Here is a 15672-nt window from a genome sequence, read left to right as displayed (position 1 = left end):
CATCAATATTCCCAGCCAGTTCAACGGTGTCTGAAGCAAGCTTTCTGTATCAAACAAGCGCCTCTCCATGAAAGTCATGGAGTGTTCTGTGTGTACTGCTGGGTTTTGTTATTAATTATTGTTTGTAATATTATTAATACCTGATTTTTCTCACCTCTTCTTCCTCTCCCCAATCCCTTTCACTATGGAACAAATCATTCTTTTGCCTAGGTACAGATTTATTTTCTCTTTCAGGCATGGTAAGAGGCAGCTGCCCAATGTTAAAGTTTTGATCCACTTTATCGCTGACCTGTCTGGAAGCACCTGAAATACCTCAGCCTCGGACAAGCGTAATGGGCAACTCTGTAATAGTGGCAAGCAATAAATTACAGGGTTTAATCTTGGCTCGTCTATGGTACAACATCAAGAAGTGTCCCTGGAGAGGGCCAGATGATGGATCAGGGGAGTGTTAATTGGCTTTTCACTATTTAGGTCACTAGGATTCCAAACCAAAGCTTCCCTCTCAGAAACATATAAGCACATGCTTAGCTTTAAGCACACGTGCAGTCGTTTGACTTCAGTGGGCTTCCTCACATGCTTAAAGTTGAGCTTGTGCCTCAGTGTTCGGAGGATGGCAGCTTGTTTGGCAGCTAATGTGAAAAGAGTTGGTGGCCTCCATCAAGTTTGTAGTGGAGATGTGTTCACAGGACCCCCAAGAAAGAAAATCATAACAGATCCCCAGAATTAACAGTCAGGCTCAAGGGGAAAGCCAAGGATGAAATGTTCCTGGAGTCTGAACTACTTTTTTTTGGAGGCAATCGTTCCACTGGAACTTGGGTATGGGCACATTGTCACAGATGACTGAGGAAGCTTGCTTCACTCATTTCCCATGTAATAACGCTTCTGTGGATAAATAAAAAACGTCAGTCTCCAGGACTGGAACTGCAGCACCTTTCAGGAGTAGAAAATTAATTTAAAAATATAAATTAAAATTAAACCTTTAAAAAAAATCTGGATTCTTAGACCTGATCCTTCAGTGAAATCTCCAAGCACACATCTGTGCCTGAATGGAGCCCCAGTGAGGTCAATGGCCAATGTGGTTCTCAGTTCAGGATTGGGGCCTTAATGAAGAACAAATTTGATGAATCCCCTGGAGCAATGCTTGCTGTTCAGGAAAGCCTTTACTTAAAATGCAGAGAGGAGAAGTTAGTGGCCTGAGCATCAGGTTTGAAATACCTACCCTCTGTGGAGCCACCGTAGGTCCAGATCTTGGTATGGTTGACTCATCCTTTTATATAGGTAAGTACAGTGAATACCATGCAGTTTACAATGCAGAGGTCTTTTGAAAGAGACCATAAAGGCCTAGGTTCAGTTTGCTTTTTGTGGCCACCTAAAGATTCAGCTGCCATAACAGTAAAGGATTCCTCAAATGTCCTTAACCAAAATTGGGCAAGGATTGGATGTAGTGGGCGGTTAGACCATTTCCTGAATAAAAGAGCAGGAGAGCAGACCAGCCAGTCACTCTTAAAGAGCAGAAGTTGATTTTGAGAGGTAGTTTCAATGACTCCCTTCCTAAGGAGATGCCTTACTTGGCATCTCCATACTTAATGGAGAAACTGAGCCCATGAGATTAGGAAATCTCCAGGAAGGGTCATAAATTCGGTTGGTGGGATTGTTGTGTTGGGATTAGGGAGGGTTAGTCCCAAGGCTTGATGGAGGGCAGATAAATGGTATATCCAAACATTTCAATGCTTATCCAAACTGCACAAATTTGAGTTTCACCCACTACTACTGCTGTCCTTACCTAGGCAGTAGGGCAGCCTTATCCAAACTGTGCCAAGAAACTCATTAACTCACAGCAATTAATTTCACATCTGTCATGACTTGAGATCGACTCTGCCACATTCTATTGTTTCCTCTGCAAGTGACAGGGACCATAGTTTTACACAGTGTGCCCCTCAGGATATTTTGTAATGCCTATGAAATTAACCCACATTACCAATGTACCATACAGGTGGCTTCACCCAGTAAGAACCATTCTTTGTTCGCTCCCTGTCACATTTTCCTGTCTGTTTACTTGTAAGTCAAATTGCCATGTTCTCAGTTGATAATGTTTCCCCCTTCCAGTTATTGTTTGCACAGTGGCGTCTGTGCAAAGCTATTTTTCCTTTGAATAAGAGTTTTAGTATTCACTGAACAAGTTAACCCAAACAACAAAGTGGAAGGTGGAAAAATCTCTGTAGCGTATGTTTCCACAGACTCTGATTAAGTTTTTCCATTAATATAGATTGCCTGTGGATCTTCCTATGGGGATAGCATGGGATAGTTATTCTTTTAAGCTTCTGACTAGTGATAAGAAAACTTTTCCTAGGCACTATACCGAATGGAATTATAGATCTGATGTATTTGCTATGTTCTGTTTTGTAGCGATGGTAGTCAAATATAGTGATGTCCCGTGTGAAAAATAATTCCATTATTCTACAACAGTAGCCGAGCACAATGAAGTATCCCTGTTGTACCATGCAGTGTTTGGATCATTATGCTACAATATGTTAGCACTTTATTTATAGTAAGTTTGATGGCTTGTTTAATATAGGTGCTGAATATTTTGATGATAACAATAAGATGTTTACTGTAATTCCCTTTGAAATGGAAGCAGGAAGTACAGACATCTTTCAATAAAACTACTTTTTGTGACATTGCAAGCACAATTTTGTAGATGTAAGTGGTTTAGCTGGTTCTAACAAGCATCCACACTTCTAAATACTTAGCTGAACACATTAGCATCTCCATACCCTTTTTAAGGTTGGTTCTGAACTAAAGATGGATCTTTATTAGGTGGAGCAATGTTGTTATTTTCAGCTCTGGTATGTGTTTTCAGCTCCTGGGGAAATGGATATTTGGTCAGCACTACGGTCAGCTTTGTGGCTATGTCTAGGTAATAATAAAACTGAAATACCACCAGGTGTCCTGGTGAGGACCAAAGTGAGAATTATGCAGTTGTCTGGAAAGGAAGAGGAGTTGTGAATCTTTGCAACGGTCAAGACTTTAATTGGGCTGCAGTGGAGAAAGTGAGCCATTGGTTGGCTCATTATTTTAAAGCTTGGAGCAATATTCTGTAGTAAATTGCCTCATGAAAGGAAGAAGTTTGAGAGACAGATCCCAGTTTCCCATGAGAGCCTATTGCCCACCTCACAATGGGGCCAACCTGAAGTGACACCATCAACACATATTACTACATTAGGCCACATGTCCTTCCATGTCTATTGTTTCATCTCATTTCTGTTTTTAATGGAACCCTCAGTGCCAATCATCAAAGGGTGCACTATTGTCTAATAGCAATTCCTAACAATCCTGACACATCCACTATGCCCAGAACACTGCATTTATGGTATTTATCCATAAATGATGTCATGTGAGGTCTCTAATAAAAGCTCATGTCATACTGATCCTTGCAATTATTGTCAGGTGTATGGATGGATAATATTTAAAGAGTTGTGTATATGTACTAAAATATATATTTGTCTGTCCCCAACTAAAGAGAAAAACAGGTTTCTTTCTGATGGGAGGTAAGATGTGAATCTCTGTTAAAATGTTAATTAAACATTGTAAGTCATCACAATGCACAACCTACTTACATATTGAGTCGACAGGAAAGGAGTATACTAGAGAATGAACCACAGGGGGTTACCCTGTCTCTGGAGGCAAACAAGTACTTTTGGGATATATAAGAGGAAGGCAAAAAGACACCACTTTATCCTGTACCTAAGGAATCAATCAAGCAGTGCAATTACATTCATGAAAACTATGAAATCATTCAATTACAATCATGAAAACCAGGGCAGGTTGGAAGCAGTGTAAAGGACTGGGTGAGATAAACTGCCTTAGACAAAAGGTTAGTTTGTTAAGTTTAATCTCTAGGAAGCATATTATGATTTTATATTTAACATTTGTTTCCATTATCCTTTCTCGCTATCTCTTAGATCTTAATCATTGCTAATAAACTTATATATATAGTGAAAACAATCATAACTCAGGGCTGTGGGGTTATACAAGAACTGATCCTGGGTTGAATCATTGGAGCTGGCTTATGCACTGTTCCCTTGGGGACAGCAAACCTGATATAACTCTGAGAGTTCAGTGGATAAGGGGCTGAACGTTACCTGGGAATGCTTCAAAAGGGGCTCGGGGACTGGGTGAACCTTTTTTTAACTTGAAAGGCAAAGTAAGGACTCAAGTATCAGAGGGGTAGCCGTGTTAGTCTGGATCTGTAAAAAGCAACAGAGAGTCTTGTGGCACCTTTAAGACTAACAGAGGTATTGGAGCATAAGCTTTCGTGGGTGAATACCCACGTTGTCATGCATCTGACGAAGTGGGTATTCACTCACAAAAGCTTATGCTCTAATACATCTGTTAGTCTTAAAGGTGCCACAAGACACTCTGTTGCTTTTTAAAGTAAGGACTGACATTGCGTTGAGGAGATTGTTTGGATGGCTAACAGATTGATGGGGTCAGCGAGCTGATGCCCCGTTAAGCACAAACAAGTCTTCTTCTCACTTGAGGCAGAGGTGTAACAAGGTGACTCACAGTGCTGGGTACCCCAAGAACCATCACATACGGATTAAGCTATCACTGACGTTTTCTGTTCACGACTCCTTGCAAATTAGAGGCTGAGCCATACAAGACTAAGATCTTTGGTCTTGTCTAGAGTTGGGCTAGAACCCACAAAGTTCAGAGCCGGATCTGACCTTTCCCATCATCTGGACATGCCCATATCCTGGATTTTGGTTAATCCATTATAGAGATAGGAGCCAGCTGAAAAGTTTGAATCCATATTTGGCTCTGTTTTGCCTAAAGCTCAGGGATGTTTGGATCAGGGAGGGGTTTGGTCTGAACCTGTCTCTGCTCTTGCCTCACCAAAGTGGCCACACAAAGGTGATGTAATATGGTCTCATTGGGAGCCTTTATTAATTATATCTCAACACAAAAACTTCATTAAGTTGGCGTTGAGGTTATTGGATTGCATAGCCCAATAATGTAAACCACTGAAATGAGATAAGCAAGTAAGCGCTGAACCTACACTTCACTCATCAGCCTTAGCTTTCTCCTTCCACCACTCACCCCACACATCTCTGCTCTCATTCCGAACAGCAGTACAAGGGAGCAGGCTATGAGTAGCCCTTGGTGTACCAATGCCTTGGTGCAGAGTCACTTGGTTCCTCTTGGGATGTGGGCAGCCAAAGCAGCAGTGGTGGGGTACTCTTCAAGCACCAAGCCTTGCCAGACACTGGTTGGGGACAGACCTTAAATATATTTTTAGCACATATACACAACTTCTTAAATACTATCCAGCCATACATCTTGCAATAATTATGAGGATCAATATGACATAAACTTTTATTAGGGACTTCACATGACATATACCCCACACCTTAGGCTTTCTGCACATACTTAGTCCTTTCTACTCTAGGTCTGCACACCAACAAGTCCTATTCTGCCAAGACACCCGCATGTTCCTGCTAACTTACCTCCAAGCCCAAATACCCTGCCCCAGTCCTCATGCTCCTGCTTAATCTGTCTTCTCCTGCTGTCTGCTAGCTCATCCCCTGGCTTCCCAGAATCTTCTCTCTCCTCTGAGAGGCCATTGACATAACTCTGGTACCAAGGCTGCCTTCCTTCCTGGCTCACCACATATCCAGGATATCAGAAAGAGAGAGTGAGTAGTGAGCAGTTTGTATGCAGTGTTATTGTTGCCCTGTTGGTCCCAGGATATTGGAGAGACAAGGAGGGTGAGGTAATATCTTTTATTGGACCAACTTCTATTGGTGAGAATCAAGCTTTCAAGCTTACACAATGCTCTTTTTCAGGTCTGGGAAACTGTTAGTTTTGTCTGTGTAAGCTCAAAAGCTGGTCTCTCTGACTACCTTGTATGTGAAGCAGTATGGAATTTGTGAGAATTGTGGTTGTTTGGCTAGGAGACCCTACATAAATATGTGGAAAAGAGGCACAATTTCAAGAGGCAGCATTGTAAACGATTCCTTCTGCATAAGAAGTTGTACAGATTTACTACAGTCATGCAGAAAATCCAGTTGTCCACTGAAACTGAAAATTGTCCCACAACAAGTATGATGCCAAATTTGGAGGTAAAATTCATCTAATTAAAGTGTGAAACAGTGATTTTATTGCTATTCTTGCCTCCATAATGTAGTACTAAAACATCCCCTCAACATTGACTTTTTTATTTAACTAATACTGCTTTTCAAGTGGCTTAGTCTCTTTCCTCCCAAAAACTACAACAGTGTAACAGCCTATTGGACTGAACATGAAATCTCTTTTCTGGAAAGGACGTGGCTTTTGGGCCTTAAGCATCAAAGCTGGCTGGCAGAGCTACCCTCACTAGAAAGAGAGATTGCTGTCTTGGTTGCCTTAACTCAACCCTTTGATATGAAGGAGAACTCCGTGTAGCTTGAAAGCTTGTACCTTCCACCAACAGAAGATGGTCCAATAAAAATATTACCTCACCTACCTTTTCTCTTGCTTTATTCAATCCTAACCCTGCTATAAGATGGGGGCCATATATCTAACTGTATGTGGCTTTTTTTGAATACAACCTTAAAACTGAAAATCTCCTTCAAGTGATTGTCCACATGCCCATTCTATGCCTATTCCACTGGTGGTACGCATGTAACTCATGTCTCAGAGATCAGAAATCTCTTTTGGCCTTTTTGGCCAGCAGTACATGCAGGGTGCATATGTGCTTTTTAGGCCTTGTGAAATGGGTATATAAGGGTGAAGCACACCTACCACTATTCAGCTCCTCTCAGCTCCTCACAGCTTAGAGATGGAGCCCTATGGGCCGAGATACTGTCAGCCTTCTAGATAGTCTTAGAATCATACGACTGGAAGGGACCTCGAGAGGTCATCTAGTCCAGTCCCCTGCACTCATGGCAGGACTAAGTATTATCTAGACCAGGGGTCGGCAACCTCTGGCATGCGGCTTGCCAGGGTAAGCACCCTGGCGGGCTGGGCCCATTTGTTTACCTGCCGCGTTGGCAAGTTCGGCCAATCATGGCTCCCACTGGCCGCGGTTCGCCGCTCCAGGCCAATAGGGGTGGCGGGAAGCTGCAGCCAGCACAATCCTTGGCCCGCGCTGCTTCCTGCCGCCCACATTGGCCTGGGACGGCGAACTGCGGCCAGTGGGAGCCATGATCAGCTGACCCAGCAGGTAAACAAACTGGCTTGGCCCGCCAGGATGCTTACCCTGGCGAGCCACGTGCCAGAGGTTGCCGACCCCTGATCTAGACCATCCCTGACAGGTGTATGTCTAACCTGCTCTTAAAAATCTCCAATGATGGAGATTCCACAACCTCCCTAGGCAATTTATTCCAGTGCTTAACCACTCTGACAGTTAGGAATTTTTTCCTAATGTTCAACCTAAACCTCCCTTGCTGCAACTTAAGCCCATTGCTTCTTGTCCTATCCTCAGAGGTTAAGAAAAACAATTTTTGTCCCTCCACCTTGTAACAATCTTTTATGTACTTTAAAACTGTTATCATGTCCCGTCCCCCCCCAGTCTTCTCTTTTCCAGACTAAACAAACCCATTTTTTTCAGTCTTCCCTCATAAGTCATGTTTTCTAGACCTTTAATCATTTTTGTCACTCTTCTCTGGATTCTCTCCAATTTGTCCACATCCTTCCTGAAATGTGACACCCAGAACTGAACACAATACTCCAGCTGAGGTCTAATCAGCATGGAGTAGAGTGGAAGAATTACTTCTCATGTCTTGCTTACAACACTTATCCCAGAATGATGTTTGGTTTTTTTGCAACAGCATTACACGGTTGACTCATATTTAGCTTGTGGTCCACTATGACTCCCAGATCTCTTTCCACAGTACTCCGTCCTAGGCAGTCATTTCCCATTTTGTATGTGTGCAACTGATTTTTCCTTCCTAAGTGGAGTACTTTGCATTTGTCCTTATTGAATTTCATCCTATTTACTTCAGACCATTTCTAGTTTGTCCAGATCATTTTGAATTATAATCCTATCCTCCAAAGCACTTGCAACCCCTCTCAGCTTGGTATTGTCCGCAAACTTTATAAGTGTACTCTCTATGCCATTATCTAAATCATTGATGAAGACATTGAACAGAACCAGACCCAGAACTGATCCCTGCGGGACCCCACTCATTATGTCCTTCCAGCGTGACTGTGAACCACTGATAACTACTCTTTGGGAATGGTTTTGCAACCACCTTATAGTAGCTCCATCTAGATTGCCTTTTCCTAGTTTGTTTATGAGAAGGTCATGTGAGATAGTATCAAAAGCTTTACTAAAGTCAAGATATACCACGTCTACTGCTTCCCCCTAGCCACAAGGCTTGTTACTCTGTCAAAGAAAGCTATCAGATTGGTCTGACATGATTTGTTTTTGACAATCCATGCTGACTGTGACTTATCACCTTATTGTCTTCTAGATATTTGCAAATTGGTTGCTTAATTATTTGCTCCATTATCTTTCCGGATACAGAAGTTAAGCTGACTGGTCTGTAATTCCCCAGGTTGTCCTTATTTCCCTTTTTATGGATTGGCACTATAGTTGCCCTTTCCTAGTCTTCTGGAATCTCTCCAGTCCTCTATGACTTTTCAAAGACAATCGCTAATGGCTCAGATATCTCCTCACTCAGCTCTGTGAGTATTCTAGGATGCATTTTATCAGGCCCTGGTGACTTAAAGACATCTAATTTGTCTAAGTAATTTTTATCTTGTTCTTTCCCTATTTTAGCCTCTTCTGATCCTACCTCATTTTCACTAGTATTTACTATGTTAGACAGCCAATCACCACCAACCTTCTTGGTGAAAACCAAAACAAAGAAGTCATTAAGCACCTCTGCTATTTCCACATTTTTTGTTATTATTCCCCCCTAGGGTGACCAGACAGCAAGTGTAAAAAATCGGGACAGGGATGGGGGGTAATAGGCACCTATATATGCCAAAGTTCCAAATATCTGGACTGTCCGTATAAAATCAGGACATCTAGTCACCCTATTCCCCCCCCCTCCCCCAATTGAGTAACAGGCCTACCTGTCCTTGGTCTTCCTCTTGCTTCTAATGTATTTGTAGAATGTTTTCTTGTTACCCTTTAGTTACACAGCTACAATTTTAGTGTTTGAATAGTTAAGTAGTTTGTTAGTTAGTAGTTCAGTGGTGTGTTGCAATCTCTACTAGTTATTAGATATGATATCATCCGGTACCCAGGTTTAAATGCTGCATTTTATTTTATTGCCAGACTTCACCTCTGTTGGCTGCAGTCTACACACTCTCCAAACATCACATAGATACCCCCCTTACCAGCCTGCTATTGATCCTCTCCTCACTGAAATGGTGGAAGGAACCATCAAATACATGCAAAGGGGTCCCATTCAGAGCACCTCTGCCTTCCCAAGCCATATCTCAGACACATCTCTACAGGGTTGGGGAGCCCAGTGGGAGAACTAACTGTTCAAGGTCTATGGTCTCGGAGGGAGATGTGAATGCATATCAACCTCCTAGCCAAGCTGTATGGAAGGCCTGCAAGTCCATTCTCCATTTAACATGGGACAGGCCATCCAAATCATACGTTATCAGACATTTGTAAGGCAGCTACTTGGGCATCAATTCATACATTTACTTGGCATTATCCCTTGACAGAAGCCTTTAGATGAGATTCTGCATTTGGCAAAGCCGGCCTTCAATCATTATTTTGTTAATTATTCTGAGCTGCCACCTCCTTTGTATGATAACTGCTTGGCAGGCACCATCAATAGAATGAGGCACATGGACAATCAATGAAGGAGAAAGGAAAGTTATTTACTTTGTACAGTAACTGGCGTTCTTTGAGATGTAATGTTCATATGCACATTCCACATCTCACCTTTCCATCCCCTCTAACACTGAATCTTCTCCTAGGGCTTCTGGTATATGGCAGCAGGCATGCATTGGCCTTTTATACCCTTGTGGCAGAGCATGAGGACTGGAAAGCACATGCACGCCCTACAGTACCTACAGATTCTGCTAGCCCCAAAGGCTCCGATGTACACATGAAGTGCATGTGTACCATCAGTGGAAAGTGCATGTAGACAACACAACTTGAAGAATGCTAATTACTGCACATGGTAAGTAACTTTCCTTTCCTGTCTGCTCTGTGTGGATTCCCATGGCACTTCTCATAAGGAGACCCTTTGGTCACAATTTTTCTGTTCCCACTGTTGTGCTTAGAACTAGGGACTAGTTAATTACCACCCTGCACACTAGGTGGGGCTGCATTTCCGTAGTGTGGTGCATGTAGTTTGGGAGGAAAGGCCTAGTGTCTAGTGATCAGATGGGCTAAACATTTCTTGGGGCTTTCTGACAATCCGTTCTGACCTACCCTTAGCAGAGAGTACGGGAGTAAGAAGATGCAAGGTGCACCTTTACGCCACCCTCTGCACAGGCTACCCATATTGCAAACCACAGGGTCAGCTGGAGCGAAGACTCCCTAGGGCTGTGACTCCTTCTCTCACTTATATGGATCGGCAGAAGTGGGAAATAGCTGGGACCTTCGCCACAGACACTCAGGAGCAAGTGGGGGAGGGACCAAGGAGAGTATATTGGCTCAAATCCCTCCTTGGTGTCTTCTTTGAAGGATGAAGCTATGTATTGCCTCAGAGTGCAGATTGTAATGTTACAATTGGCATTCACAGAGCCATAGATTTTAAGGCTAGAAGGGACATTTATGATGATCTAGTCTGACCTCTTTTAGTTATTGTTCACCTCACATCTGGAACTGAATCAGTAGTTTCATTCTGCATTTTTGTTGCCTCTTGTCTTTTTCCTGGCTAATTCTTTCTGCCTTTTACATTGTTAGGTGGTATAGCAACAAGAGAAGTTGCATACTAGTTGTGAGAACATTTAATCTTATTTTGTAGTGTGTCATCTGTATGAGGGATTAAAACCCCCATTGTGATAGAGATGGTAACAAACACTGAAAAAAGCACAACACGAGTCCATTCTAGTAGCAAATTAAAAGGACCAGCACTGTGATAATTGAGAATTACAGTGGTGATACATTCACACTAACATGTAATGGGTTTCATCATAATTTCCCAGGTGGCATTAATGACAACCTATTTAAGGTTTTGAAACTTCCCTCAAATATAAATGGTTGCACAGTGTCACTACTTATCACAGCCAATGCCAGCTCTGGTGAGCAGCTTCCACCTACCCTTTAGTGTGATGAACACATTAAATGCAAAGAGGGGGAAAAAATCCTTTCCATTTGCTCACTGATTTGAAATGCTTTTTTCCATAATTAGCCAGAATGGATGAAAATAAAGAATGCTGATTATACATGATGGGGCACCTAAATCAAGTTCTCCTCTTTGCAGAGTTGTACTATGCTGTACATTAGCCAGCAGGAAATGCCTATTAAACAATATTATATTCCCGGTGTAATAGCCACCACCACCAAACCCTCCCACTGCATTGTGGGAATCTCTCAGAGCCTGTCTTCAGGGATTATTATTGCATACGCCACAGACATTTAGGGTAAGCAAACATTTCAAGTTGATGAACTGCACAGAAGCCCAATAAATTACAAGAAAAATCTCTCAACCATAAAACTGCTTATGGCTAAAATGCTTCAGTTTTAACATGTCACTATCTCATAAAGCCAAGCGGCCTCATTATTTTAGGAGTTGGTATGTGTTGGTATGGCTGCTAAAGGGGAAAAACAGAGAGTAGGAGATGGTTTCCCCTCCTCTCCTCCATATTTAGAAAATATAACGTAAGAATGGCCATACTAGGTCATATGAATGGTCCATCTCTCCCAGTATCATGTTGTCTGACAGCAGCCAGTGATAGAGGGAATGAACAGAACAGGGCACATTCAAGTGATCTGTCACCTGTCATCTACTTCCAGTTTCTGGCAGTTGAAGGTTTAGGGACACTCAGCGCATGGGGTTGTGTCCCTGACCATATTGACTAGTAGCCATTGATGGAACTATCCTCCATGAACTTATCTAACTGAGGAATGGCCTTTTACCAAACTTAGTCTTGCTGCTAACTTTGCAATACTTAAGCCACTTGAACTTCCTGCCACTACTAGAGCCATTAAAATTGTAATTACTTATTCATTTTTATTTCAGTTGCAGTATAATTACAGCCATTTAATACAAAGTGTAACCCACAAGTGAAGATATTTTGCATGTTAAATGCTGTAAAGGTTGGTAAAGGTTGAGGTATTGATATTCAGCAGAACTTGACTCATACCATAAGTGCTACACTAAGCGACCGCTTCCATGCACCTCCACTAGATCATGGAAACAAGTCAAGGGCTGGATTTTGATTCTTCATCTTGATTAAATGGTTGTTTCAATTTGGTATTCTCTCCTTTCATAGTTGTAATCACTTTAAGATTTTCATTTTATAATATTCACTTATTTAACTGCTAATTTCCTGCCATGTCTAAAGAGGAAAAGGCTTTATTTCTTCTATTGGAGCTGCATTAAAAGCAAAATAGTTAAATCATTTCTAAAATTAGATTCTAATAATGAAAATCTTGGCTCACTTTAAATGGTCAGGGCTGGGGAATGTAATAAAGCCATGATTATTACTGGGAAAGGTAAGAAGCAAAGAGTGAAGCCTAGCAATGCCTGAGAGTACTCTATGCATCCGAAGAAGTGAGGTTTTTACTCACGAAAGCTTATACCCAAATAAATCTGTTAGGCCTGGTCTACACTAGGCGTTTATGTCGAAGTTAGCGACGTTAAATCGAATTAACCCTGCACCCGTCCACACTGCGATGCTATTTAGTTCGACATAGAGGTCTCTTTAATTCGACTTCTGTACTCCTCCCCGACGAGGGGAGTAGCGCTAAATTCGACATGGCCATGTCGAATTAGGCTAGGTGTGGATGGAAATCGACGCTAATAGCTCCGGGAGCTATCCCACAGTGCACCACTCTGTTGACGCTCTGGACAGCAGTGCGAGCTCGGATGCTCTGACCAGCCACACAGGAAAAGCCCCGGGAAAATTTGAATTTGAATTCCTTTTCCTGTCTGGCCAGTTTGAATCTCATTTCCTGTCTGGACATCGTGGCGAGCACAGCAGCACTGGCAACGATGCAGAGCTCTCCAGCAGTGATGGCCGTGCAGTCTGGGAATAGAAAGAGAGCCCCAGCATGGACTGATCGTGAAGTCTTGGATCTCATCGCTGTGTGGGGCGATGAGTCCGTGCTTTCCGAGCTGCGATCCAAAAGAAGGAATGCAAAGATCTACGAGAAGATCTCTAAAGACATGGCAGAGAGAGGATACAGCCGGGATGCAACGCAGTGCCGCGTGAAAATCAAGGAGCTGAGACAAGGCTACCAGAAGACCAAAGAGGCAAACGGACGCTCCGGATCCCATCCCCAGACATCCCGTTTCTACGAGGCACTGCATTCCATCCTCGGTGCTGCCGCCACCACTACCCCACCAGTGACCGTGGACTCTGAGGATGGGATACTGTCCACGGCCGGTTCCTCAGACATGTTAGGGGACGGGGAAGATGAGGAAGGAGATGAGGAGGGCGAGGCAGTCGGCAGCTCTCACAACGCTGATTTCCCCGACAGCCAGGATCTCTTCATCACCCTTACAGAGATCCCCTACGAAGCGTCCCCAGCCGTTACCCCGGACACAGAATCTGGTGAAGGATCAGCCAGTAAGTGTTGTAAACATCTAAACATTTATTTTTAACAAAACAGGAATATTAACAATTAAAAGAATGGGTTGTTCATGATTAGTGTGCCCTAGGCGCTTAACGGTTTAGTAAGGGGCAGTGCAAGTTTTGAAAAGAATTCTAGCAATGTCCGGTTTTCAGTGATTGTCCTGCACAAGCCGCTCTACTGTTTATTCCCTGCTACTGCAGCTACAGTAAAATGCGGTCTATGTGTCCGGGGATAGAGCAGTAATCCTCCTGGGACATCTCGATGAAGCTCTCCTGGAGGTAACTTGAAAGCCGTTGCATGAGGTTCTTGGGGAGAGCGGCCTTATTGGGTCCTCCGAAGTACGACACGTTGCCGCGCCACGAGATTATCAAGTACTCGGGGATCATTGCTCTGCACAGCAGGGCGGCATACGGCCCTGGTCTTTGGAGGCTTTCCCGGAGCATTCTCTCTTTGTCGCTCTCGGAGATCCTCATCAGGGTGATGTCGGCCATGGTGACCTGCTTTTAATTAGGTAGGGGAATGTTAGTGTTGGGACTGCTTTCCCGTTCCTTTACAGAACTGTAACCACTGGTTTGCAGCCACGCGGTGGAGGCGGGAGAGGGGCAGCCGAAAGGGATCGTTCCCGGGGACAGCCGCGAGGGGGTGGGACAGGGGCAGAGTTCCCGCTTGCCGGATTGCTGGCAGCAGGGACTGACATTGATTTAAATGTGAAATGAGGCCAGTGGTAATATAAAAGTTTTAAACTGCCACAAGTGTACGGCTTACCATGTCTGCCTGCAACAGAAATTCCGTTGTGCTGCCTCGCTTCTCAAATGTGCTGTTCAAGACCCCAGGCACTGAATGCGAAGGCCGAGAATTCGACCTTGTGCTGAGTGCGCATGTGAAAGGTGCTGTGCATGGTCTTGTTCACAGAGAAAGACTATGTTCTTTGTTCACAACTACATTTATCTTTCTGAGGAATTCACTCCCTTTTTCCCATTTCCACAGCCCCGTCTGCGACTGTCTCACAACCTAGCCTGGAATCACACTCCCAGAGGCTAGCGCGGATTAGGCGTAGGAAGAAGAGGACACGGGAGGACATGTTCTCTGAGCTTATGGCCTCTTCCCAAGCCCAGGCAGCACAGCAGACCCAGTGGCGGGAGAACTTGACCCGAATGCACCAAGCCAACATGGATCGGGAGGAGAGGTGGCGGCAGGAAGACCAGCAGGCGACTCAAACGCTGCTTGGACTACTGAGGGAGCAAACGGACACGCTCCGGCGCCTTGTGGATGTTCTGCAGGAACGGAGGCAGGAGGACAGAGCCCCACTGCAGTCCATCTCTAACCGCCCTCCCCCGCCACCAAGTCCCATACCCACCTCACCCAAAGTGCAAAGAAGGAGAGGCGGCAGAGTCCCTGCTAAGTCTCACTCCACCCCTGCAGAGAGCTCTAGTAGCAGAAGGCTCTCATTTCCCAAAATTTGAAAAGTTCTTTCCTTCCCGCCTGACACAAGCCCCCGTCCAAGTTTCACCTCCCAATGCCATGTGTAGTTGATAATAAAAAATTCATTTCTGTTAACTACTGTTTCAATCATGTTCTTTTGGAGGAGGAGGGGAAAGGGGGTTGGTAATTGGACAGGACAGTCTCCTTTGGCAGGGTACATAGTCGGGGGCAGGCACAGCAGCAGGGCACATACACAGTGCAGTGATGCAGTGACTAGTTGCCCCGGTTAGTCTGGGAGGTTGTTTTGATGTAATGTTGGGGGGGGGGGGTGGGTTGCTCTGTGACTTTGTGGCGGGGGAGGGCAGTTACAGATCTTAAGCGCCGGTCCTTAGGCAGGATCACAGAGCCACACAGCATGGGATCTGTAACCGTCCTCCCCCTGCCACAAAGTCAAATAGACCCCCCATACACACAGTCCCGATCAGGAGGGTTGACAGGCTCCGTTGAAACAAGCATCCCACCGCAGCGGAGCCTGTCAATCCTTGAGT

General features: G+C 44.1%; 1 protein-coding gene across 1 annotated transcript; it reads left to right on the top strand.

The window, feature by feature from the left end:
* The first annotated feature begins 12720 nt into the window (after window positions 1–12720).
* LOC135973165 (uncharacterized) lies at window positions 12721–15312 on the top strand. Its single transcript, XM_065554908.1, has 2 exons — window positions 12721–13695; window positions 14690–15312. The coding sequence occupies exons 1-2, from the start codon at window positions 13119–13121 to the stop codon at window positions 15163–15165; spliced, it is 1053 nt and encodes a 350-aa protein (XP_065410980.1). The 5' UTR covers window positions 12721–13118; the 3' UTR covers window positions 15166–15312.
* Window positions 15313–15672: the final 360 nt, after the last annotated feature.

This window comes from Chrysemys picta, chromosome 8 (genome assembly GCF_011386835.1).
Source record: "Chrysemys picta bellii isolate R12L10 chromosome 8, ASM1138683v2, whole genome shotgun sequence".
Lineage (NCBI taxonomy): Eukaryota > Metazoa > Chordata > Testudines > Emydidae > Chrysemys > Chrysemys picta.
This window is presented reverse-complemented; position numbering and strand designations above follow the sequence as displayed.